At 39.2% G+C, this 27,620-nt stretch overlaps 1 protein-coding gene across 1 annotated transcript in view; it reads right to left on the reverse strand.

Annotated features, from left to right (window-relative positions):
* The window catches only part of csgalnact2 (chondroitin sulfate N-acetylgalactosaminyltransferase 2), a 39,687-nt gene extending 12,535 nt beyond the window's left edge, over nucleotides 1–27,152 (reverse strand). The window contains exons 1-2 of the mRNA XM_003224074.4: nucleotides 27,018–27,152; nucleotides 8,675–9,863 (exon numbers count right to left, since the gene is read on the reverse strand). Coding sequence (XP_003224122.2) covers nucleotides 8,675–9,332 — 658 coding nt within the window. The 5' untranslated portion in view covers nucleotides 9,333–9,863; nucleotides 27,018–27,152. The remainder of the gene's footprint in view (nucleotides 1–8,674; nucleotides 9,864–27,017) is intronic.
* Between the last annotated feature and the right edge of the window lie 468 nt (nucleotides 27,153–27,620).

The raw sequence follows: 27,620 nt of genomic DNA on the forward strand, positions 1-27,620 counted from the left end.
TATACTTTTTTTCGGACCGCCATCAATCATGGTCCAGAATAGACATGGCTTGGGGCACAAAAGATATTTTAATAAAGGTAACAAAATCAAAAATCCTCCCTAGAGCAATTTCAGATCATGCTCCTCTGGAAGTAATATTAGAGAATATTGGATGTAGACCTACATCATTCAGGTGGAGACTTAATAACCAGTTGATAAAGGACAAGCTGAACAAAATATAAAAAAATATTACAGGAATATTTTACTTTCAACTCTGTAGGTGAACCTGCGATAGACATAATATGGGATGCTAGTAAGGCCTATATGAGAGGTTTTTTTATACAACATAAATGTATCAGAGACAAGGAAAGGAAAAATGCAAAAAGATAGAAGATGAAATTCCAGATATAGAAGCAAAACTAAAGAAAGATCCTAAGGATAAAAAAGCACAATTGCAAATGAATGTACTTAAGAAACAATTTGACACAATGCAACTGGAGGAAATAGAAAACAAACTTAGATACACAAAGCAATTTTACTTTGAAAATGCCAACAAGATGGAAAGTGACGAAAAAGAAATAACAACAATATATAAGATTGAAGAAGAGGGAAAAGTATATTTAAATCAAAACGAGATAGAAGAACATTTTACCAAGTATTACAAACAATTATATGCAGACAAAAAAATCCCAAAAGAGAACATAATACAATATATAGGAAAACAAAAAATCGCCGTTATTAAAAAATTATTAAAGAACAATTATGAAAAAAATTGGACAGAGCTAAAAGACAAAATGAAAAGATGGAACAACCTAAATTTGTCTCTTTTAGGCAGAATAGCCATTGTCAAGATGAATATTCTTCCAGAAGTATTATATCTCTTCCAAATAATACCAATATTAAGAACAAAAAGGATATTTACAAAATGGGAGAAGGATATTAAGAAATTTGTGTGGAATAACAAAAAAGCAAGAATAAAAATTTCTAGTTTAAAAGATGACAGAAAAAGAGGAGGTCTGGGACTCCCAGGCCTGGAGTTATACTATGAGGCGGCCGTATTGACCTGGGCGAGAGATTGGGCCACACTAGAAAAGAAAAAAATTCTAGCACTCGAGGGTGAAGATCTGAGAAGGGGATGGCACAGCTATCTATGAAAAGATAAGATCAAAATAGAAAAAAATTAAAAACCATTTTATTAATTAAAACATGGGACAAATATAAAACCAGATTTTACGCTAAAACTCCAATGTGGTTCTCACTCACAGAAGCTAATCACAGAAGAGAATCCCCGAGCGAACAATGGCTTTCATATAAACAATTACTAACACTCACCAATCAAGAGATAAAATTAAAAACATTCAAAGAGATAAAAAAAATAGATCAACACATGAGTTGGCTTCAATATTGGCATAAAGAAGATTAGGGAAAAGGATTTGAAATAGAAAAAAAAAATTTGGACAAAATTTTGAAAATAAACAGCAAATTAATAAGAATACTATATAAGCAATTAATTACCTGGGCTCTAGAGGAAGAACAAATAAAAGAAGTGATGACAAAATGGGCTAGAGCGATAGGTCATACAATTTATGTAAACCAATGGGAAGAAATTCTGTCAAAAAAATTGAGGTGGGCCTATTCCACGGAAATTAAAGAAAACTGGTATAAAATGTTCCACCAAATAAGTTGGCCAAATATAGCAAAGGGAATACCAGTAGCAATTGCTGGAAATGTGGGAAACATACCAGCACTTTCCTTCACATGTGGTGGGAGTGCAAAAAGATAAAAAAATACTGGTATGAAATTTATTTTAAAAATGACAATAATTCTTCAAAAGAAGTTTGAATTCAAGCCAGAATGTTTTCTACTGGGAATCACTGGCCCACAAATCGATAAGAATAGATTAATATATTTTTTTACCACGGCGACAAGAATAACACTGGCACAACTATGGAAAACGGAGAAAGTACCTAGTTTGGAGAAATGGATCAACAAAGTGATAGGCGTGATGAATATGGATTTATTGACTCAAAGGCTGGCGCAGGATAGAACCCCCCAAAATAGTACAGATTGGAAACCCATGAAAGAGTATTTATTAAAAGACAAAATAAATCTATATATATAAAAGAGTGATGGAATCAGGGCACCGGACAAAATAGAAAAACTACAGGCCCCCCAACCTCGAAATTTGACAACACAACCCATCATCCATGCCTCTAGGTTGATACAACAAAAAGAAAAGAAAAATAAAGTCCTAATTAGAGGGAGAGCAATAATTGTTTTTATCCAATTGCTGCCAGTTAGAACGCTAAGCTCCGTCCACTTGGTCTCCTAGCAACCAACTCAGCCCAGGGCCTCAGTTTCGCTGTTTAGTTTAAATTAGAAATGGTCAGAACATTAGAGACTCATCTCTGGTGGGTTGAGAGTTTGTATTAATGCTATGACAGTCGACTCTCATTTAACCGGCACCCGTGGGGAGTGGTTGATGCCGGATAACTGAGAGTCGTCTCTGGTTGCTTGAGAGTTTGTATTAATGCTATGTCAGTCAACTCTCATTTAACCGGCACCCGTGGGGAGTGGTCGATGCCGGATAACTGAGAGTCGTCTCTGGTTGCTTGAGAGTTTGTATTAATGCTATGACAGTTGACTCTCATTTAACCGGCACCCGTGGGGAGTGGTTGATGCCGGATAACTGAGAGTAGTCTCTGGTTGCTTGAGAGTTTGTATTAATGCTATGACAGTTGACTCATTTCACCGGCACCCTTGGGGAGTGGTCGATGCCGGATAATGCAGAGTCATCTCTGCTTGCTTGAGAGTTTGTATTAATGCTATGACAGTCGACTCTCATTTAACCAGCACCCGAAGGGAGTGGTTAATGCCGGATAACTGAGACTTGTCTCTGGTTGCTTGAGAGTTTGTATTAATGCTATGACAGTCGACTCTCATTTAACCGGCACCCTTGGAGAGTGGTCGATGCCGGATAACTGAGAGTCGTCTCTGGTTGGTTGAGAGTTTGTATTAATGCTATGTCAGTCGACTCTCATTTAACCGGCACCAGTGGGGAGTGGTTGATGCCGGATAACAGTCGCCTCTGGTTGCTTGAGAGTTTGTATTAATGCTATGACAGTTGACTCTCATTTAACCGGCACCCGTGGGGAGTGGTCGATGCCGGATAACTGAGAGTCGTCTCTGGTTGCTTGAGAGTTTGTATTAATGCTATGCCCCATAGTATGCCATCACACAACCCTGTATGGACTAGACATTTATACTGACATAATTACATTAATGACATAAATGCAGCCATTGAAAGCAAATATAAGACCAATGCAGTCCAAACTGAATTATATGCTCAGCATAGACCCATGTAAAGCAGTCCAAGGCCGTTCAAACCGCATTATATAATAATAATAATAATAATAATAATAATAATAATAATAATAATAATAATAAGGCAGTGTAGACCCATATAACACAACTCAATGAAATGCAGTGCAAGAGCCAACACGGCCAACTTGCTATAGTAGCGGTGTTTGGAGGTGGTTGAATTTGCTATCCAGGAGTTGTACTTCACCTGTATCCAGAGAGCACTGAAGATAACCACGTTACATCTGGACCAAACTTGGCACACAGACTCAACATGCCCAACTGTGAATACTGGCACGGTTTTGGGGTCTGGGAATTGTAGTTCACCTGTATTCAGAGAACACTGAACCCAGTAAGTGATGGATCTCGACCAAACTTGGCACACAGACCCAACACGGCCAACTGTGAATATTGGGGAAGTTTTGGGGGAATTAACCCAAAATTTTTGGGAAATTGTAGTCCACCCCCATCCTTCATATAATTACTAAATATCCTGGCTATTGATTACAGCAGCCTGGGGAGGCGCCTTCCACTGAGCCCTGTCTTCTGCTGGTCCTTCTTCAACTCCCTGGACAGGAAGGGAGGGGGTTCCATCAGGGCCACCTACCACCTCCAAACAAAGGATTCCCCCAGGGAGGAGGCAGCCAGGCTTTGAAGCTGCAAGGTCATTACATGCTAATCAAGGTCACTAATAACAGCATGCATACCTGCCACACCGAGACTATTCAGTGTATTCCACCTCACCAAACTAGGATCACAATAGGAAGAAAACGGCCACACTTTGCAGCTGCAAGGCTATTCGCTGCTAATCCACCTGGCCAACAAACAAATCCAAAAAGCCACAGCAACGCGTGGCCGGGCACAGCTAGTATACACAAGTTTGACTAAGGAAAGACCTGGAATTTTAACTAAAAAATTTAAAAAATATGAATAAAGGGAAAAAATAAAGAGGATCACATCTAGAGCTCTGGAAGTTATAGGGATAATATAGCAACTGTGAATCTATGCCAAATTGTTTTTTTTTTCTTTCTTTCTTTTTTTGTTTTTTTTAATTTTTCTTACGTGTGTGTGTACATTTTCCCTTTCGTTTTTTTTTCCTTCTTTTTCTTTTTCTCTTTTCCAAGTCTATGAATGGTATTGTCTTATCTTGTAATATTTGAAGTGGTTTCTTTCTCTCACGCCAGTTTGGTTCCTGGTTGGGGGTTAGTTACTATATGTTTTTATTCTATTATGAAAAAGATTATTGGACCTTGTTTGTAATACAATATGTACAAGTTGCTTATAAATTGCATAATTAAAAAATAACTAAAAAAATAGCAGGGTTTCTGAGAAAGTTAGATAGGGCCAAACAGGCATGTAACCGGGGGGGGGGGGGGGCTTGAGGGGCTTCAGCCCCTCCCCAAATTCTCAGGGTGGTCCGCGAGAAGGCTTTACATTTATTATTTAAACTGTTATGTTCATTCATATCATGATCTCATCACCATGCTCAATATATCCCATACACATGGAGGTATTGGGATAACAATACAGAAGGTTTGCTAGGGTAGATCCTCTCTCACTCAGACTCGCCCCCCCCCCCCCGAATCAAAATCCTGGCTACAGACCTGGGGCCAAATCTAGGTTAGTAGTCCTGGGTCTTGATAAAAACTGAGACGTGAATAGCCAATGTGCTGATTCATTTGCAAAGTCAACTGGTTCCTTTGCAGGGGGAAGCATACAAGAATGTTCCTTACATAAACTAAATCCACAGAATACAGAGTTGTAGGCTCTGTTTGTAGAAAAACACAATAGCCAGTGGGGAAGAAGTGTGTGATTCCTCAAGCAAAACACTGAATTATTGTAATTGCATTCTATATTCTACATACCACTGCAAATTCCACCTTCCTCCTCTTGTTTAATGCTTAGTCTAGAAAGTCAACTATTTCCCAGAAGTCCTTAAGCGTGTAGCTTTGACTGTAGGGTTTCTTTTTAAAGATTAAAATGCTTGCAGATTCTTGAAATCTTAGGCTGGTACTAGAACATGTCAGTTTTGACTTAAGAAGTATAAAATCACAAGTTGAGACTCCTATATATCCGACATCCTTGCATCCTAAGCAACCAATTAACAGGCATTTGGCCTGTCCAACTAGGAACATGGTAATACAGAATGGGGGGTATGTTAAATATAAGTAAATCCAAACAAGCAGTATATCTTAATTGTTACTGATGGATTATCGTTATTATAAGCTGCTTTAGATCTTTGGGAGGAGGGTTGGTGGTGGCTTCAGAGATAGTAATAAAGTTATGTTTTCTTAATAGTCCAGTCAAAAACAAGATTTGTAAAATGTAGAAGAAAATGGCAAAATATCCCATGACTTCTAGGTTTTATTGTATAATTAAAGGAGTTGTGTATTATGAACTAACCAAGTTAATATCAGACAGTAATACCTGATTCCAGCAATTTGTTTTAAATGGACAATTGTATTAAATGGTGGGCAAAATTCATTTTCTGACAAAATAGTTTCACAAAGAAGCAGCAGTATCTTTTAATAAATACTTTCTTTTGAAAAAAAAAGTTCCATAATAATTTACTTTTGATTGGAATCCTGCCCTTTTTGTTCCTTTGAGATAACACTCATTTGGCTACAATTTTTATAACACAACTAGGTGTACTAATGGCTGAATATGCCAAAGGGAACAAAGTATTAAGAAGGGAAGAGTGAGTCAACAGTTGTCTTAGTTGCTTAATTTCGACCAAAAATATTCTGTTGGATTGCCAAACCAGTTTAGCCAATGCTATTGCCTCAGAGTCCTAAAACTGCCAAGAAACTATTTTTAAAAATACTTTACTTACTCTTACTAAAAGGAAATAATGCAAATGTTACATTACTGTGGTCAGCTACTAACATCTTCTAATGACTTATTGCCAAAAGCTCTTTTCCTGTAAATGTTGCAGAATGATTCGACCACACTATATTCCAAGTATGAAGACACTTCGTCATGAGGGAAGCATGTCTATTTTGCACTGGTAATATTATTCTTTGGTGAACTACATTAATAATCATATTTAGTATTTACAAAGAGTTTTGTAATTATTCAAAATGTTACACATGCTTTACGTTTAATACACAAAAATGCATCATGTAGGGGGAGGAATTTAGAAGTGTAGAAATATTAATTATATCTAATTTTGACAGTTAATTGTAAAACTGTTCAACTACTCACACGTTGAGAGATTAAAAAGTACTACTCACCACTGTGATGTAACATCTTGAAAATGGCTGTCTCAAGGCAACATGAGTATTTTCAATTAACTGCTGTCTTTTATGGCTGTATTTTAGATACCGTGAGATGGTAGAAAAAAGTGAAAAATACCTTGCTTCTGCTACCTTAAGAACCAGCAGTAAAATGAAGTTACAGTTTCAAGCTTCATAGAAGCCACAAAAAATTAATTGCACAGTATCCAGTAGGATCCAATACAAGCAGGTTCTTTCATACCTTGGCCATAGCAAATTTTCTATTTATACTTGGATCATGCTGTATGATAGTTTTAATATGCAAATTGAAAGTATCACAAAAATTCAAGTGTGATTATTAAATTGCATTCTAGATCATTCTTAAAAGATTGCCTTCAAATACACTAACTCCTGTGGTTCTCCGTACAGGTCTCCATAGCTGGTAAATCGATTGTGGTATAGACACCAACCTGTGCTTTTGAAAAATATGTGATTGGCTGAGGAAATGAGGACAGAAAGAGGACAGTAGAATAACTGTATTTTGCCACTTTTGAGAAAACATGATGGATTGTGAGAAATCAACTGGGGAAAAGATCTAATTTATTATTAACTTTCTTCTTTCTGAACATGTGAGCATATTGTAAAATTAATACACAAATTGGTTAGCAATTTCCTGTTCTGTCAGGTATATGGATCTTTTTTTAGTATGAATAATTTTAACTGCTTGTTTTCATTTCTTAATTTCTTAAATTAGTAAACAAAGTAAATACAGGCAATCCCTGAGTTGCATGTAACTTACAAATGACTCATTGTTAAGAACGGGGGTGGGACACCACAGAGGTGGTTCAACCACCAGGCCAACTAGGCAGTTGCCTGTGGTGCCATCTTGTTGGGGGCACCATTGAGGCAACTCCTGTCTCCTGCGGCCTGCCTCCGCAAGGTATTGAACTGCTTTGTCTGTTGATTTGTTGTAAAACATGTTTTAGTGCTTAATTTGTAAAATCTTAATGTAATTTGATGTTAAATAGGCATTTCCTTAATCCCTCCTTATTATCAAACATTTTCTCTTATCCAACGCTTTTATTTTTCAGGATTGGGTTTTCTTTGGGGGGGGGGGGGGGCGCCAAAATTCTGTTCGCCTACACTTGAAAAATACCTAGGGCCGGCTCTGGGACACCAGGAAATGAGAGAAATATACCCATAGGAAGGGAAATCCACTCCTGGAAGAGTTATCATGGAGAAAAGGTGTCTCCACTGAAGCTTTATCACCAATCCTTGTTTCCACAACAAGCCAAATTTTCCAAAATCCAATTATCACAGGGAAAGAAAGTGAGATGAAATCTGATCAGCAAACAAACACCACAGGGGTGTTAACCCTTCCCTATGTTATCCATAGACAGACAGACAGACAGATGGGATGGATGGAGTAACACTTAAGAAAAACACCTGTTCTGACTTACAAACAAATGCAACTTAAGAACAAATCTATAGAGCCCTCCCCCTTGTTCGTAACTTGGGGGGTGCCTGTATTATAAGAACTGCAAAATAATTATAGCTGCCAGGAAAAGAAGATCTTGGGCGTTTAGCTGTAGGACATTTATAAATGAGACTAATTTAGTCTTAGTCCTACATCCAGTTAACCATCCCAAATAGAACAGACCCATTGAATCAATTGAAATTACGTGTTGATATACACACATTCCAATGATTTATCCCCATTAATTAAATGAATTCAATTAATGAAATCCACATTAATTCAATGAGTTTTCCCAATGATACAATTATTACATGGCTTTCTCATAAACTCAGTGGTATGATCAGGGTTTGGCACATATCCAAAACAAAAATATAAGAAGAAATTTATAGACAAAATACAGAGGATTTCTTATGATTCCATGGTCCAGTCTCTAAACCTTTGTTCACCATAGTCAGAACTGGACTCATGGCTATTTAATAAATACTTTAGTTTGTTAAATGAGTTTAAAAATGTTTTGAGGACTTTTAAATCCTGCCTTTCACAAAAAAAAATTAAATACAACTCACAATCCACAATTCCTCTAAATGTTCTATATTGTTTATAACACTTTAACATAAACAAACATTTCAATCTAATGAAATACCTTCTATGAAATCATTTTCCGTGTATAGCTGTCTTTCTCCAATTCCATCCTCTTCATCTTGTCCATCTTCTTCATCTGGATTATTGATTACCTCTAGGCCAGCCTCAATTACTTCCAACAACTCATCTCGTTTATCTTTCCTAACAGGCTTTTCCTCTGGATGGCGGGTAAGCCCCATCTCCAACTGGAATACCTTCATGGAGGTAAAGCTTTCAAAAGGAATGACTCCATATTCACTAGGCAGTTTGGCCCCCATGCTTACTTCAGCTTTGTCTATTTGAGAATGCAGATATTCTAGGAGATCATTGGGTGCTTGCTCTTTGGTGCCTTGGTAACCCATGCTGTTGACTTTTGGGCTCTTCTTTTCCTGTAACAATTTCAGTTTATCGCTCATTTCTTGAAGCTCCTGCTTTAACTGGGCAATTTGCCGTTTGAGGCTCATAGCCCTGGTTTGGTAATGTTCTTCTTGTTCTTGCAGAAGAGCTTGATAATGTTCCTTACCAAAATTTTCCCCTATAATGCCAGGAAGTGATCCGTTGCTATCTGTTTGTGGTGCACATTCAAGAAGGTACATGATCAGTAACAAGCTCAACAGTAAAGCAAGTCCAACCAACAGCCATCGAGTCCTGGCTTGAAACATTAAGCCTCTTCTGGGCATTCTTAGAGTACTTTAATTGTACTGGTCATTAGTATTATCTGAAAGGAGCCATGGTTTTAATCAAACAATTTTCTTAATTGTTACATTCACTTGTGTAAGCGGAGAGGCTTCTTTCAACAGTTGCCATATTCTAGCAACAACTATCTTGCTCAACCCCAACCCACAGTGTTATAACCATTTCCATTATTGCAACCAATTACAAGCTAATTGCTTGTCAAGTATGGCGCTCGTTATATTCATGGTGATCCATCTAGTTATAGAAATTACGAATGATTCATTATGCCTTTGTTCTTCAAAATCAACCACTGAAAATTCATCAAATGAGAGTAAAGTTTTCAATTTTGAAGTGTTCTTATAGACACAGAGACATTTTTGGCTCATATCCATCTATACAGCCCATAAAAGCCATCAATAAAACAGCAACAGTCATTTTCATTGGGCAGTCTCCATGATATTTTCCTTTGATATTTGTGTTTCTTTCTCACCCTTTCTGGAAATCTGTTATCTGAGTCAGCAAAATTAAGGAAGACCCTAAAATTAAATGAAAAGTACACTTGGGTTAGTTCTACAAAGCAACCAGACATCTGGAAAGCACATAAAGGCAAGTTGTAATATCGTAAAAATATAGACATGATGAACGGCAAATTTTATTTTTTGTCCTGATCCAGGACTCAGTAGTAAAGCTTCAGCTCTCCCTACTGAGTTACATATCAGTGATTTTCTTCTTATGAAAATATCTGAAACAGACACATCCAAAAAACAGCTTCTTTAAGCTTATAACTAGGCTGTCACACTTCTTTCCCTATACAATTTTGTCATCACTGGAAAGTAATAATCATTTTTCTTAAAAATAGCAAATGTACTAGGAAGTTAAGAAGTAGGAGCTAAATTCACCCATTACATTTTTTATCACTCTGAAGGGCTATCATTTGTTGAATAAAGAACTAAACTAATTCATCACTCTCGCGGAAAGTAAGCGTCATTCAAGTTTAAGAAGGACTTAAAATGTAATCAGGATACACATTTGTTAGGCATATGTGAAGTAAATAAATAAATAATCGTTATAGTTGTAGAAAGATGGAAAAGGAATGTGATGAGTACTATTAATTTTAGGCTTCCTGTCACCTTGCAAGAGAATGTTTTTTCCCTCTATTATTGTTAATATCTTCATTTATTCCCCACTTTTACTCAATTCTTGGGTTCAAAGTGGCTCAAAAAATAAAAGCAGATACATTCTAAGATATCAATAAAAATACACTGTTTTTAAAATAAAGTAAATTACACTGCAGTTAATTCTAAATGTTTTTTTTTCTGAAATTTCCGCTAGAAGGATATCAAGGAGGGAGCTATCCTAACCCCTTTGCCAGGTGAGACAGCCATTAAGAAGGTACCCTTGCTTGCTCATACCAAACATGCCTACTGCCTAGGAAACTGAATGGACTGAAATAAGTGGCTCTCCTTAACATTTTCAAATTTCAGCAGTCTCATACAGGAAGTAATGCATCTTTAGCTAGGCAGGAATCAAGCCATACAAGACTTTATAGGTGATGACCAGAATTTCAAATAGTGTCCAGAAACATTTTAAAAAATGGCCCTATGTAAAGCTCCAACTAACTAATAAGTATCATCCAACAACCCTTGTTCTCAGAAAACTGTGGACAAGCACAAACTGAAAAAAAATACTGGACATCAGAAATCGGCAGAAATATACAGAACTGTAAACAAGCTAAAGGTCTAAGAAGAAGATACACGAGTGCCCTTTCACAACTAACTCAAGGCATTGCTAGTGCCTGGACAAGCTTTCCACTTTTTAGCACAGTTTCAAAGCGAAAAGACTGCATTGTTTTATACGCTGTTCTACACTGAACTTCTTGCAGTACAACTCTTCATTCCTGATTTGCAAAGAATAGTGAGACTAAAATCCTACAATACCCAATATTCTTTGATATTTCTACAGACCTCCAAGTAAATCATGCTGTTTAAAATTGGCTTGAGTCCCATCCATCCATTTTACAAACTAGAATTTACTATAAGTCTCATCATAGCCTTTAAGTGGCTATATGTATGCAAAGTATAAGGAGAGCTATATCAGCAGTATTGGCTTTACAACATTGGGGATTCTAGGCCCATTAAAGCCGAAATAATAACTTATTTGGCTTGCCTTTGCAGAGTAAGGATTATGTCTATGTGGATGAGATACGATTCTCTCTACTTTATCAGTCTAAAAGCAAAAGTTCTTATGCAAAATAGAAAAATGTTTGCAAGGATGAGAATCGAGCTAAACTGAAAAAAATTAATCAAAGTCACATGCATATAAATGTGATTTAGAAACAGATGAATCTTCACATCTGGCATTTGGTCAATGATTCAATCAATAACAATGCAGGAAAGAAAGGGAAACTACAACTGCTGCTCTTGGACAAAAGGACAAGACAAACCCCTCAGTTCTCAGTCTTGGTATTTGGTTACAACATATGGGGAGGAGAAGAACAGGCAAAATAGTTGGGTTTTAATCTGCTACTTAGCAAAACAAGGATTTTATGTGCAAACAATTTTTTCAACAGTTCATTCCAACCCAGCAAAGGAAGATGATTCAATAGTTTTGCAACTAACACATTCAAAAAGATATTCATATAGACGTTAGACATTGCTGTCTTGTTACTAGTTGCAATTATGTATACTTGGGATGGGGAAATGGGAACAACAAAGCTCTGTCTGTTTATAGCTTCATGGAGAGATTGGATTCACAATGGCAACAGTCATAGGACCCTCAATTTATCCTGGGGGCAAGTGGGGGGTGGAGTTCTCAAGGCATTAATTCCCTTTCTTGACCATGACAGAAGAGCCCTTTGAGAACAGCACTTTTAACTTTTTGTAAGAAGAGTTAAAAGGAAACACACCACTGTTCAACAAATCACCACAATGCGCAAACACATTAAGAAGCTAGCTCTGTCTTTTCCTAAACAATAAGGCAGGCATCCGGGGCCTAACAAGATGAATGGTTGGGAAAGAGACAAGACTGCGCCTCCATTTTTAATGAAGATGGCCAAGTGGCAGCTCAAAGGCAAGATTTAATGGCAAAACAACATTATTTGGCTTCAGTAACAAATAAGCAAGATTTAATGGCAAAACAACATTATTTGGCTTCAGTAACAAATAAGCAAGTAAGTATTCACTCTATATGTTTTGTGTGCCTTCAGGTTGCCTGACCTGTTATGGCAATCCCATAAATTTCATAGAGTTTTCTTATACAATGAATTCTCAGAAATTGTTTTGTCAGCTCCTTCCTCTGAAATACAGGTTGCAGTTTCTGATATTCCCTGATAATCTCCCATTCAGGTACTAACCAGGGTTGACCCTGCTTAACTTCCCAGATCAGACAGGATTTGGTGACTTAAAGGTATTTTTAAGCTACTGTAAGTGGAAACATTTGTTCAACCTTTCAAGAAAGGAATTTCATATTACTTCTGTCTCATAAGCTTTCTTGAAAGCCATAAAAAAACACTGCCGCTTTTATGCCATTGAAGCATTTGGAGAAGTGAGTGGTCTCAAATATGCAGATACACACATACACACTGGCACTCAAAAATGATTAAATGACACAGATCAAGTAGTGCTACCTATTTATTGGAACAGAAACCTTCACTGAAGACAACTCTTACAAAATACCAAGGTGATTTTAAAAAACTGGAAAGAGGAAAAGGCTAAGAAGTCTCATTAGTACCTCAGATCCAGACACAATTGTACTGAGAGTACTGCTGCTCAGTCGTTTAGTCATATCCGATTTTTCGTGACCTCATCGACCAGACCACGCCAGAGCTCCCTGCCGGCTGTCATCGCCCCCAGTTCCTTCAAGGTCAAGCCAGTCACTTCAAGGATACCGTCCCTCCATCTTGCCCTTGGTCGGCCTCTCTTCCTTTTTCCTTCCATTTTCCCCAGCAACGTGATCTTTTCCAAGCTTTCCTGTCTCCTCATGATGTGGCCAAAATACTTCAGCTTTGCCTCTAATATCCTCCCCTCCAGTGAGCAGTCGGGCATTATTTCCTGGAGGATGGACTGGTTGGATCTTCTTGCGGTCCAAGGCACTCTCAGGATTTTCCTCCAACACCAAAGTTCGAAAGCGTCTATCTTCTTTCGCTCAGCCTTCCTTATGATCCAGCTCTCGCATCCATAGGTTACTATGGGGAATACCATTGCTTTGACTATGCGAACCTTCGTTGCCAGTGTGATGTCTCTGCTCTTCACTATTTTGTCAAGGTTGGTCATTGCTCTCCTCCCAAGAAGTAAACGTCTTCTGATTTCCTGGCTGCAGTCTGCATCTGCAGTGATCTTCGTGCCTAGAAATGTAAAGTCTGTCACTGCCTCCACGTTTTCTCCCTCTATTTGTTAGTTATCAATAGGTGTAGTTGCCATGATCTTGGTTTTCTTGACGTTTAACTGCAACCCAGCTTTTGCACTTTCTTCTTTCACCTTGGTGATAAGGCTCCTCAGCTCTTCCTCACTTTCAGCCATCAGAGTGATATCATCTGCATACCTAAGGTTATTAATGTTTCTTCCAGCAATTTTAACTCCGGCCATGGATTCCTCAAGCCCCGCATGTCTCATGATGTGTTCTGCATACAAGTTGAATAGGGAGGGTGAAAGTATGCAGCCCTGCCGCACTCCTTTCCCAATCTTGAACCAGTCTGTTGTTCCGTGATCTGTTCTTACTGTGGCTACTTGGTCTTTATAGAGATTTCTCAGGAGACAGACAAGGTGACTTGGTATCCCCATACCTCCAAGAACATGCCATAGTTTATTATGATCCACACAGTCAAAGGCTTTAGAATAGTCAATAAAGCAGAAGTAGATGTTTTTCTGAAACTCCCTGGCTTCTTCCATTATCCAGCGGATATTGGCAATTTGGTCTCTTGTTCCTCTGCCTTTTCTAAACCCAGCTTGGACATCTGGCAACTCTAGCTCCATGTATGGCTGGAGTCTGCCTTGCAGGATCTTGAGCATTACCTTACTAGCATGGGAAATAAGTGCCACTGTATGGAAGTTTGAGCATTCTTTAGCATTTCCCTTTTTTGGTATGGGGATATACATTGATTTTTTCCAATCTGATGGCCAATCTTGTGTTTTCCATATTTGCTGGCATATGGCATGCATCACCTTGATAGCATCACCTTCCAAGATTTTAAACAGCTCAGCTGCGATCCTGTCGTCTCCTGCTGTCTTGTTGTTAGCAATGCTTCTTAAGGCCCATTCAACCTCACTCCTCAGGATGTCTGGTTTTAATTCACTCACCACACTGTCAAGGCTATCCTCTATATTATTATCCTTCCTATACAGATCTTCTGTATATTCTCACCACCTTTTCTTGATCTCTTCAGCTTCTGTTAGGTCCCTGCATCTTTGTTTTTGATCATGCCCATTTTTGCCTGAAATTTGCCGCCGATGTTTCTGATTTTCTGGAAGAGGTCTCTTGTCCTTCCTATTCTATTGCCTTCTTCCACTTCCATGCATTGCTTGTTCAAAAATAGTTCCTTGTATCTTCTGGCTAGCTTCTGGAGTTGTGCATTTAATTGGGCATATCTCCCCCTATTGCTGTTTCCTTTCGCCTTCCTTCTTTCTTGGGCTACTTCCAGTGTCTCAACAGACAACTATCTTGCCTTCTTGGTTTTCTTTTTCTTTGGGACGTACTTTGTTGCTGCCTCCTGAACAATGTTGTAGACTTCTGTCCATAGTTCTGCTGGGACTATTTATTAAATCTAGTCCATGAAATCTATTCTTCACCTCCACTGCATATTCACTGGGAATATTTCCGAGTTCATATCTAATTCGTCTGTGTATTTTCCCCATTCTCTTTAGTCTGATTCTAAATTTTGTAATAAGAAGTTCATGATCTGAACTACAGTCAGCTCCAGGTCTTGTTTTCACCGACTGGATGGATGTCCGCCACCTTTGGCTGCAAAGGATGTAGTCAATCTGATTTCGGTGTTGACCATCTGGTGAAGTCCATGTGTAAAGCCGTCTTTTAGGTTGTTGGAAGAGAGTGTTTGTTATGCACAGAGAGTTTTCCTAGCAAAATTCTATCAGCCTACGTCCTGCTTCATTTTGTTGTCCCAGACCATGCTTGCCTGTGATCCCGGTTATCATTTGACTGCCCACCTTAGCATTCCAATCTCCTGTAATGAGAATAATGTCTCTTTTTGGTGTGTTATCCGGGCTGGGGCCGGGCTGTGGCGCAGCTGGCTAGTAACCAGCTGCTATAAATCACTACTGACCGAGAGGCCATGAGTTCAAAGCCCGGGTCGGGTTAAGCCTCCGACCATTAATAGCCCCGGCTTGCTGTTGACCTATGCAGCCCTGAAAGACAGTTGCACCTGTCAATTAGGGAAATTTAGGGACGCTTTATGCGGGAGGCTAATTTACAACACCATAAAACTGCCAGCAAAACACAAGGAAAAGAATGAGGAAGTACAGCCACTTCTGGATGGTGAAGCAACAGCTCCCCCTGTGGCCGGAATCGTGAAGCTGGAAAAATGTTAAAAATGCCTCTGAGTCTGTCTAATGTATGTTGTTTGTCTGTTGGCATTGAATGATTGCCATATATGTGTTCATTGTAATCCGCCCTGAGTCCCCTTCGGGGTGAGAAGGGCGGAATATAAATACTGCAAATAAATAAATAAATAAATAAATAAATAAGTGCTGCAGATCCTCATAGAACTGATCTAATTCTGCTTCTTCAGCAGCTGTGGTTGGGGCGTATATTTGGATCACTGTGATGTTAAATGGCTTGCCTTGAACTCGAATTGAGATCATTCTATCATTTTTTGGGTTGTATCCAATCACTGCTTTCGCAACTTTATTATTAACTATGAAGGCTACTCCATTTCTTCGGTGTTCCTTTTGTCCGCAGTAGTAGATCTGGTGGTCATCTTTTGTGAAGTGGCCCATTCCAGTCCATTCCAGTTCACTGACTCCCAGAATGTCTATCTTTAATCTTGACATCTCACATCCAGTTTGCCCTGGCTCATAGATCTTACATTCCAGGTTCCTATAGTGTGTTGATCTCTAGAACATCGGATTCGTCCTTCACCTCCAGCACCATCGGCCGTTAGCCTTCCTTCCGGCTTTGAGCTAACTGCGTCATCACATCTGGGGCTACTTGGACTAGTCCTCTGCTCCTCCCCAGTAGCATTTTGACCATCTTCCGACCTGGGGGTCCTATCTTCCGGTGATAAACTGACATTTCCCTGGTTGTACTGATCCATGTAGTTTTCATGGCAAGAATACTGGGGTGGGTTGCCATTACCTTCCCCAGGGATCATGCTTAGTCTGACCTCTCTGCCATGACCTTCCCATCTTGAGTGGCCCTGCATGGTATAGCTCATGGTTTTACCCAGGCACTCAAGCCCCAGCACCACGTCAAGGTAACGATCCATAGCACGGGGAGTACATACTCAATTATCCTGACGCTAGCAAACCTCAGACTCCAGCTACAATGTACTTCCCTTCTAAATGCAATTTTACTTCAAATCTGTTCTCAGTATGAAACTCAAATGACACCAGCATCTTCAGCCTCCAGAAAATGTTACTCTTATGTGCTGATGCTGTTGAAAGAAATACCCTATAAGAACAAAAGCAGCTATGTGGAAAGGCTATGTTGAACTTTAAACTGATCTTGGTTACTTATCCTACTATACAATTAATGTGTCTCTGCACAGTGTATAAAGTACCTGAGAATAACTGAATGCTTTGGTGTAACCAATTTCTCATTCAAATCTAGTCTCATTCTTCAATTGTGAGAAATTGTTAAAAATTTACTTCTTTAAAACACACAAATTCTTTACAAAATCTTAAAAATAATACACTTCCTCCTCAAAAACAACACTGGAATCAATAGTAGGACAGCAGGTTTCCAAAGTCTTATTCCTAAGGGGGAAAACATTTTGGCCTAAATCTGTTAGTCTCAGCTAGATTTGATGCGCCAAATCAATGGGGAATTTGTCAGGTTTACAGATGTTTCATTGTTGTATCTAACTGTGACGTAGTTTGATGTAGACTTCTGGGTTCAAGAAGAGCTCACATAAGATTTTATGAAAGACATAAAAAAGTCTTTCAAGCTTTCAAAGGCAAACAAGTTGCTCACACATGGCTGATCATCTTTACAATGTGTAGGATCATAATTATTAGTCTTTACATCATGTAGGATCATAATTACTAGATGAATCGTGAGCACTGTATACTCATTAAGGAACAATACACCATTATATATAAGTCTCTATTTCCAAGGCAACTGGAAATTTCCCAAATAATATTTTGCAATTACTTTAAGACAAGATTTTCAGTAATAAGCTCACCCACCTGATTCCCAAGACCCAGTTCATGTTATCAGTAATCTTTCCATTCATGTCAATTGAATTTAGATTGACCAACAACCTTTGTTTTAACTAAAATAAGGACATTGCCACTAATGAATAATGTGCATGCATGTTTCTTCCAGTTGCCTGTCAAACTTATGGTGACCCCATACATTATACTGATATGTATGAATCAATATGTAGCTCATATGTTCTGAAAAGCTGAAATAACTGAGCCAATGAACAAATTCCATTACACATGGAAATTTAATCATCACTCAAGTCAAAGCTATCTAACCTCCCCCCCCCCCAAAAAAAAGACCTGTAGGATCTAACAGAGAAACATGAAACAGAACCAGGAATTGGGGTACTAAGTCCAGTTTAAAAGGAATGCTAAGCATGTTATTTTTAAAAAGTCACAAAATACCAAGATAAGATTTAGCTAGGTTAAGTATGCTGTTTTGGCACAGTTATACCATAGGGCCACAGATCTTGAACATGGCACCAGCAACTCTATTTATATGCAAAATAGGCAAAACAAGGGCATCAGGATTGGCATGCTGGCCAAGAGGTCAGTCAAATATTGACACCTAACCAGGATCAAACAAGAGAAGCTCAGATACTGTCAAGCCAAGATTCTGGGAGAATTGGCTTGCTACCTATACAGATGAATTGCCCTTGACGGGATTTTTTGTTTAAAGGTCACAGTGACATTTTAAAATTGAATGCATCTCTTCCCTCCCACACAGATCACAACCCCACCCACTTAATTTAAAGACAAGATGACAAATCATGTAGCCTTTTAGATGTTGCTGATCTGCAGCTCAAACCATCTCTCACCACCAGTTATGCTAGCTATAGCTGCTGAAAAGTCCAGTCTAGCAACATCTGGAGGTTTGAACAAAGGGAAGACAATTAAATTTCATTTCATTTGTTCAAGCTTTCTACCACAGACACGGACCACATACTTTATAGAAAGATATGAATTTTATTTCCTCAAATAGTCATAGAATTCTTTGGGAGGTTGTTTTCTTTTTTGATTCAAGGTTCTATGGTTATCTGACTGTTGAAAAAATATCAGTAATTTTACTTTGAAGAGACAAAATCGATTTTCACAATTTTCTTTGATTTTATTTTTATTTATAGCTAACAGGAGCAATATGTTGCCCTCCAGATTTTTTTGGTCTCTGAAATACCCACACAGCTCAGTGCTGCACACTGATGTGAGTTGCAATGGGCCAACCTGTGCTTGGCTATACTCTGGACATGAAGATGCCTTGTACTAAGCAAAAGCTGATATTTGATTTACAAGAAATATTCTCCTTCACGGTGCTTCCAGGGATCAACTGGAAAAGCATTCTAATTATATTGTCATAAATATTGTATAAAGTCACAAGGCAGAAGGCCAATCTGCTTCTTCACCTGTAAGTATTGCTGGTTCACACAATAAGCTATCATACTTTTAGCATCTATTTGTTGTTAAGAGGACATTTGAAAGATAGCTGTTGTGTCACACTGCAACATCTCAATTCCAACAAATCTAAGAAGAAAAACTAAAATCACTTGGAGCTTCTCTAAAGTACCCTTCAGAATTATGTGGGTTTTTAATATTTTTCATGCAAATTCTAGAAATCTGCTGGAGTAGCAGCAATGGTAGTTCATAAATAAATTATGATGGCTTATTCACAAACGTGAGTAGATCAATAGGTACTGCTCCGGCAGGAAGGTAACGGCGCTCCATGCAATCATGCCGGCCACATGACGTTGGAGGTGTCTACGGACAACGCCGGCTCTTCGGCTTAGAAATGGAGATGAGCACCAACCCCCAGAGTCAGACATGACTAAACTTAACGTCAGGGGAAACCTTTACCTTATTCACCGGAAAAGAAAACCCAAGCAAAACCTTCTACATCTGCACATTAAAGAGATGACATAGCCTTAAGGTCAGCAGAATAGTCAGATATTTCTCTTGTAGCTGTCAAGGTCCATTCCATTTTTTTTTTGAAGAACAGTTTTAAAGTATTACTTTGAAAAACTGGAAGCTAAAGTACCAACCTTGAGCTACTCCACCCGCTTTCCTTCCTTCCTAATGAATGCTTCTGGGCACCAGTAAAAAAAAAGACAGGGCACCTGGAGGATAATGATTTATTTAACTACACTATCAGCAAATACATATTAAACAAGAAAAGAAGGAAACCTTCTGGTGCCAAGTAAGCTGAAGGATGGTGAGAACACAATGCAGCGGAAAGCAACCAACAGTTTTCTCCTCTCGCACTATTGCACTTCAGGTTTTGTCTGTGTATTTGAAAGAAGGTGAGGCTGGGGCGGTTCACTAAGAATTGGTATTCCCCACATTTGAAGTCAAAACACTTTCACATGCTCCTTTTGCACAGTGCATAGACAACATGGCAAAACATCCATACAAAGGTAGTAAATCAATTTGTTGCCTCATATGTCTTTAAGTAACTTATGAAGTTACTTATGAAGATACTTATGAATTTATGATGACCCCGAGACAAACCTATCATGGTGTTTGTGTTTCCTTGGCAAGATTTGTTCAGAGAGCATTGCCTTTGCCTTCTTCTCAGGTTGAGAGAGTGTTCCTTTATACATTACTCGATTATCAATGCAGAAAATAGAAATTTGTCTATCACATTTTTTTTCTGTTCAGAACATCTTTTCAACCATATGCTGTGCTTGAGTAAACAACATACAATGCCCGCATTAAATTCCTACCACATCAATCTAGCTAGCTGTCTACCATCTAATCTTTGAAACCCCTTTAGGTCCCCCCCCCCCCCAATCTAAACTGTTCTCATGTGGTTAACATGGCATGACTCACCAAGAGACAAAACATCCAGTCAGTTCTTCCACTGTACTTATTTACTTTGAAAATAGAGACATCACAATTCCCCTTTTTAAATGTCACAGACAAAACACACCAAAGATTTCATTTTTTTTTTTTTTGGTAGATAACAAGGCACCTTATCTGCAGGCAGTGTGAGCAGTAAAGGGGAGCCTGTCCTTCTTTTAAGATACACAGGTAATGTTAGATGGGCAAACAGTTACATAACGCAGTCCTGGGCTCTCTGAAGAGCTGAAGGAAGGAGGCACTTGGAAAGCCAGAATTTACCTCTTCAAATAAATGGAGGAAATACAAACTCAGGCAGAGCCTCTGAAGATGGTTCCCAAGCTTGGGTTTCCTGCTATTGTTGCAGAACTCTCATCTCCAACTACATGGGCTGGGTCTTCTGAAAGGTGATGTTGGTTATAATCTGAGAACCTAATTGTGGAAACCACTAATTTATGCCATAGAATAGAAGGAGGAATCCTGTGACACTCCAAATGTTGGAGTACCTTCTTCAACATTCCTTGCTATAGGCGAATGGCTGGAACTAATTAGATATGAAATTCAATAATTTCTGGAAAGTCACATAATTTTTACCCATACCTCACACAAAAAAGCTGCTGATTATCCAAGTACCTGCCTGCCTGCATTCATCCATCTCATTTTCATGAACTATTCTGGCCTGAACAAAACAAGAAATCAGGAATTCAACTGTCTTATTAATTCACAACAAATACTTAAAGAATTCATAAGAAACACCACATTACTTGACAACATACAATCTAATGGTCATCATCCCTCCACCAGATGTTGTAAGCCAGTAGATGATGTTTGTCAATTTTATAATGAGAAACATTTTGAAACATTTTAATGTTTTTGATTTCATAAATAGTAAAAATTCTCTATATGACTGTGACTAATTACAGTGTATTTTTAAGTGGTAAACCTAGTAATTGATGATTATTAGAAAATAGTGTCCTTATAATGGAGATACAGTGAACTGACTATAGACTATGCTAATCTAAATAATATCAACTTCCATTTTTTCTACCACTTTGAGCACAAGTCGTTCTCTAATTCATAATTCTTAATATCTTGCTCTGTTCTATCCCAATTCCATCAACAGGTGATGTTACTAATCTACTTAGTCACTGGACTCGCATATTTCAAGTCATGGAAAAGGGTTCAATGTTTGTATTTTCCCGAGTCTTGGAAAAATTACCTGCTTGGAAAGAACTGTCATCATAAGAGGTGTTTTTTAAAAAAGGGTATCTTCCTGAATATTACTTTTAAAAACAAGCCATGAAGACGTCTGTTACTTCACCCCCTTCTTTATGTCAAGTACCTTACATGTGTACTTAACATTCAGAATAACGCAAACACCCACAGATGCCCAAACACTGGCACCAGTGTCAGCCATGGAGTTATTCTGTTACTACCCTCTTTGTGCCACAGCAAGACAGAATATACACCCTTCAGCAAAAGCTGGCATTTCATAAGCACCCAGGATGTATTACTGCAAACTACTTAGTAATAATGATATAACCCACAATTTTACTGAGAACAGTTTGGTCTGTGGCAGTATGAATGATTGCTTCCTATCACAGGAGCTGGTTTGTTCTGTACCCTTACCAGAGCCCTTCCTCCAAATTTCGCTGCCACTGGATGTCAGCAAGATGATGAATGACCCATTCCCACTGTTAGCCAGCACAAATCAAAAACTTTATTATTTGGCCAGAAGAATACTGAAACAATAAACAATTTTTCAATATGAACTTACAGAATGTTGTTTTCCAAAGGGAAACATAGCAGGCAAGATATGTTAACTAGCTGATTTTTAATGTTTTATGCTTTTAGAAGGATTCTAGCCCCTGTCCTCAGCCAACCATTTTCCATGTATCTTCAGCTTAGACTTTGTTGTTTCAGTTTATTCCAACCTGAAGCTTAATGCTGTAGGGAAAATTATATACTGGCCGAATAAACCTTGGGGAAATGATGTCAAGCCAGCCTTTAGGTTTTGGCACCCCTCACCCCCTAACACTTCTGTCTTATCTGAGAGATGTTCATAATCAGCTGAGCTATGGGAGAAAGGCAACACAGTGTTCCCTCACTACTTCACAGTTCACTTTTCGTGGATTCGCTGTTTCGCAGTTTTTCAATAAACTCTAAAAGAATATTGTAAATAATAAAAAATTACAATTGACAGCCTAAGAAAGGGAGGAAGGAGAAGCTGAAGGGAGAGAAAAGGAGCCCAAGCGGCAACAGGAGGAGGCAATTTATCAACACACAATTGGTTGATAAAGACTTAAAATAGTGTATAACTACTAAAATAATGTATAAATATTAAAATTAATATAGTGTCCCTACTTCGCGGATTTTCACTTATTGCAGGTGGTCCTGGAATGTAACCCCCACAATAAGTGAGGGAACACTGTATAGCTGAAGACATAGTATTGCCTTCTATTGCAGCAGCCACTCCACTACTGAGTTAAGAGAAGCACCTATGCTATTGATTTTAAAATCAACATAATTGTTCATTATGAACAACAATAATTATATAGTGCTTCGGCTCACATGAAAAACAACAGTTTCCCATGCCACTCTAAACACAACTTTAAAAGCTAGATCTGATTAGTAATTGGATGGTAGGCCGTAAGGCAATTAGAGATCTCCAAGTGGTTCTAGGAAAGAATCCTCCCCCCAAATCTTTAAGAGGTGCTATCAGTGCTGACAATACTGTGTTATATGAACTAATGGTCTGAACCAGTATAAAGCATCTTCCAATGTTCTTGATATGATTGTCCCCATATTCTAGAGATCGGGGGCTGCTCCAAGGACCTTTCACACTAGAGCAGAATTTCTCAAACTCTGCTCCTCCAGATGTTTTGGACTTCAGCTCCCACAATTCCTGTGACGGCGTGAGTGGCGCCATCTATATGTGGATCTGTAAGTTGCAAGATTTGAATTGTTGTGTCATTCCTGATTTTGCCTTTACCCTGTAAATGTAGTTGGATTGGTTATTTATAGCTGTCAATCAATGTTGTTTGCACCAGTTATTTGCTCCCTCAGCAAAATTGTTTGGCTCCACCTCTTCCTGGAGTAGACAGTGTTTCCTCCTTTCATTCCACCAGCAAGCTCTCTACCAGATGGACGTGAGAGAGAGAGACTTGGCTCTGAAAGCCCTAGAAAAGTTACCTCTCAGCACCAATTCTGAGGTTCTTACTCTTGGGACTCACACTTCATGTTCAGGGCCAACCTGAACAACGTTGAGGAGTCTCAAGCGCCTTCATATCAGTCCTTTGGCAACAGAGGAAGACTGTGTCTTCAGACATAGGTCATTGGACTGAGGCTGAGTTTGCTCCGGCATTCACAGCCAGAGAAAGAGGGATCTGGAAAAGCTCCACGGACTTAAAACAATCAAAGACTGTAATGTATATTTTCTTTTACCCCCTTTGTGAACAATAAACCCAGTTTTTGAGTTATCTACAGTGTTTTGGTCCTTGGGAATTCCAGTTTCCCTAAAGGAGGGCAAGAAGCAATCCCCTGGGGAAAGATGTCACGTCCATGCCTCTTTCACTAAGAGGCGCGACGGCACAATTCCCAATAGCTGGTAAACTGGCTGAGATTCCTGCAAGGTCCAAAACACCTGGAGGAGCAGGGTTTGAGAAACACTGCACTAGATTATCTGGAATTATGCTAAGATTTTTAGTTTTGGGACAGATTTACAATTCTCATCAAACTACAAATGTGAGGAGTCCATAGTATGCAGCCATAAAAGTTAGGACAAAATCACAGCACTATAACTGTAGTATGAAGGGTCCCCTTAGCTCAATGTTGGCGTCATGAAAAATTTGGCAACAGTAAAATGCCACCTATATATTTAGTGAAATCTACCCTGCCCTGTTTACAAGGGATTCTTCAAAAGATGCCTCAGCTGTACTCCACAAAAAAGAAAATCAAACCGTTTAGCAAGCCTCAGAACTGCTAATTTGTTATCAGCAAATATTTGATTTTTATAAATCTTATATATCTGTATACAGTTTTCCCTCACTTATCGCTGGGGTTAGGTTCTAGGACCACCCACAATAAGTGAAAATCCGCAAAGTAGGGACACTATATTTATTTTAATATTTATACTTTTTTTTTAGTTTTTATACACTATTTTAAGTCTTTATCAACCAATCGTGTGTTGATAAATCGCCTCCCTCTCCTCCCATTGCTGCTTGGGCTCCTTTTTTCTTTGGCTTCTCCTTCCTCCCTTCCTTAGGCTGTAAACTGTAATTTTTTGTGATTTATAATAAACTTTTAGAGTTTATTGAAAAACCGCGAAACAGCAAATCCACAAAAAGTGAATTGCGAAGTAGCGAGGGAACACTGTATTCCTGGGTTCATGTAAACATTGCCTCCTTTATGAATATGTGGTGTAACTGTGACAAAAACAAAAAAAATGTAATAAAATAAAAAAGAGATGGAAGAACTATTAGGACAAAAAGTAGAGCTGAATAAAAAGAATTTTTTATTCAGAAAATTAGGGCAAGAGCAGCACTAACAAATGGACAGATATCAAAAAACATATGATAGAAATGGCGTAAGCAACAGTGGCTTTGGACTGGAAAGAGCAGAAAAATGGGAAATAAAAAAAATTGCATGAATATTTAGCAGACTGTATGCTATATACTCCAGGATTATTATATCTTTGAAAGGATGAAATACACAACAGGCTGTTGTAAGAATAATTGGGACTCAAAATGGGGAACTCTGATAGCTAGAGTAAAAAGAAAATTATAAAGAGCTAAATCACACTCTCTTTATGATTTATCAGTTCAAATAATACAGTACTTGAATTGAAGATAGAACTGTTCCCAGTGAATGGGGGCGGGGGAGAAAGAAAAACTGTTGGACACAAGTGTGGAATTGGATTGGTGAGGTTAAGTAAATAAGATATATTATACTGAATGAAAATGTAAATGGAATTTCACTATCGAGATTTGTATTACTCTATTTGTGTCTATAATAGAATAATTAAAAATGTAAACAATCGGACAGAAAGTGATTCAGAGCGATAAAGTTTAATTCACACTTGCCTCAAACAGACAGGGTTCCTTCCCACCCTGGACATTCCACAGAAGCTTGCCACAGATGCAGGTGAAACGTCAGGAGAAAATGCTATTGGAACATGGCCATATAGCCTGAAATAAATCACAGCAACCCAGTGATTCCGGCCATGAAAGCCTTCGACAACATAAAGTTTAAGAAACTCTGGTCTAGAGGAAGAAGCCCAGGCCTGAAGGGAAACACTCCATGTTAAAAAGTGGGCGAAAGAAAGAAAGAAAGAAAGAAAGAAAGAGAAAACAAGTGGCGAGACAATGCACACCCTATTATGTTATATACAGAAACAGGTGATTTATTTATTTTATTATTCTTTACTGTATTTTTACCCCACTCTATCTCAACCCCAAAGGGGACTCAGAGAGGCTTTCAAACTGGCAATAATTCAATGCCATAATAACATAAAACAAGCAAAATACGATATAGCATAAATTGAGCATTAAAATCATGAAAATCATGAAAAGGGTTTTATGATCCTGAACTATGTTAAACAACTGCTGGGTACAATGGAAGACAACAGTGATATTTTATAAAAGGTTCCTCTGGAAGCAGCTCAAAGCACCGCAGATGGGGGTGAGGGGATATAACAATGATTAATCAACATAACAGACATACAGCCATATAACCCAGATTATCAAGGCAGATAATCCACAATGTCTGCTTTAAACTGGGTTATCTAAGTCCAGACTGCCATATGACCCAGTTCAATGAAGAAAACATTGGAATTTATTCAGCTGTGTGGAAGGAGCCAAAGACTATGAAGTAGTGCACATTCAAATCAGTATGTCATACAGTTTGGGCCCTTCCAGACAGCCATATAACCTGGAATATCAAGGCAGATAATCCACGATATCTGCTTTGAACTGGGTTGTCTGAGTCCACACTGCCATATATCCCAATTCAATGTGGATTCTATACAGCTGTGTGGAAGGGTCCCAAAGCAATGGGATGAGTGCACGTTGCCAGTCATTCCCTGCTTGTATGCTTCAAATCAAGATACTGGGAGTCAATGCTGCACTGACAGCCAGCAGTTTTTCCCAGCGAGGAGGCAAAGGCTCGGCGTCTTCACACACTGGGGGTTTTAACACACACTGCCCTCCCCTTTTAGCGATGGAAAAGAAAGCTACAGGGCGAGAGAGAGAAGCAAAGACGCCACAAGACACAGGATCAAAAAAAAAGGGGGGGGGGCTCCTGTGCGCTTGACAACACAGAGAGAGAAAAGCATTTCAGACCGACGCGGGAAGGGTCCCAAAGGGTCACAAAACGGGGGAAGGGTGGGCAAGGCAGCGAGGGAGGGTCGAGCCAGGAGCCGTAGAGAGGCATGAGGAGAAGGCAGGCATGGCGAAGGGGTCTCCCAAGAGGCAAAGGCGCCGCACTCACCTCGTCTTCTCCTCCTCAGCGGCGGCGGCCCCACTTCCTGTGAGCCAGCGAGGAAATGAGCGCGAGGCGGCCGCGGCATTGGCTCGCGCCGCTCTTGCTCGCCTCCCAGCTGCCGCTGCAGCCCCTTAAAGCGATAGGCACCGCCAGGGATACCTCCGCCTCCTCCGCTGCCGCCTCTTTTCTGTGCTGCACCTCGGCTTCTCCCCCGCCCCTCCCGAGGCCCCGCTTCAGGGAGATCCGTCGGCCCCCAGCGGCGCGAGGAGGGGCCCGCCCCTTGATCCCTCTCTGTCAAAGAATGCTGGGTCCACACCAAACAACAGAGCCCAGGATTCCATAACATTGAGCTGTGGCAGTTAAAGTATCAAACTGCATCCATTCTGTCTGTCCCACCTTGTGAGCTGGTAGGGAATGAGTCAAGAAAACAGAGGAGGCCTCTTTTATGCTTATCTTCTCTGACTGGCAGGGCAGATTGGAAGCCAGGGCTTTTCATTCTGCTTGAGTGAAGCCCCCGATGGCGCAGTTGGTTAAACCCTTGTGCCGGCAAGACTGCTGACCTGAAGGTTGCATTGCTGACCTGAAGGCTGCCGGTTCAAATACAATCTG

Source organism: Anolis carolinensis, chromosome 3 (assembly GCF_035594765.1).
Source record: "Anolis carolinensis isolate JA03-04 chromosome 3, rAnoCar3.1.pri, whole genome shotgun sequence".
NCBI lineage: Eukaryota > Metazoa > Chordata > Lepidosauria > Squamata > Dactyloidae > Anolis > Anolis carolinensis.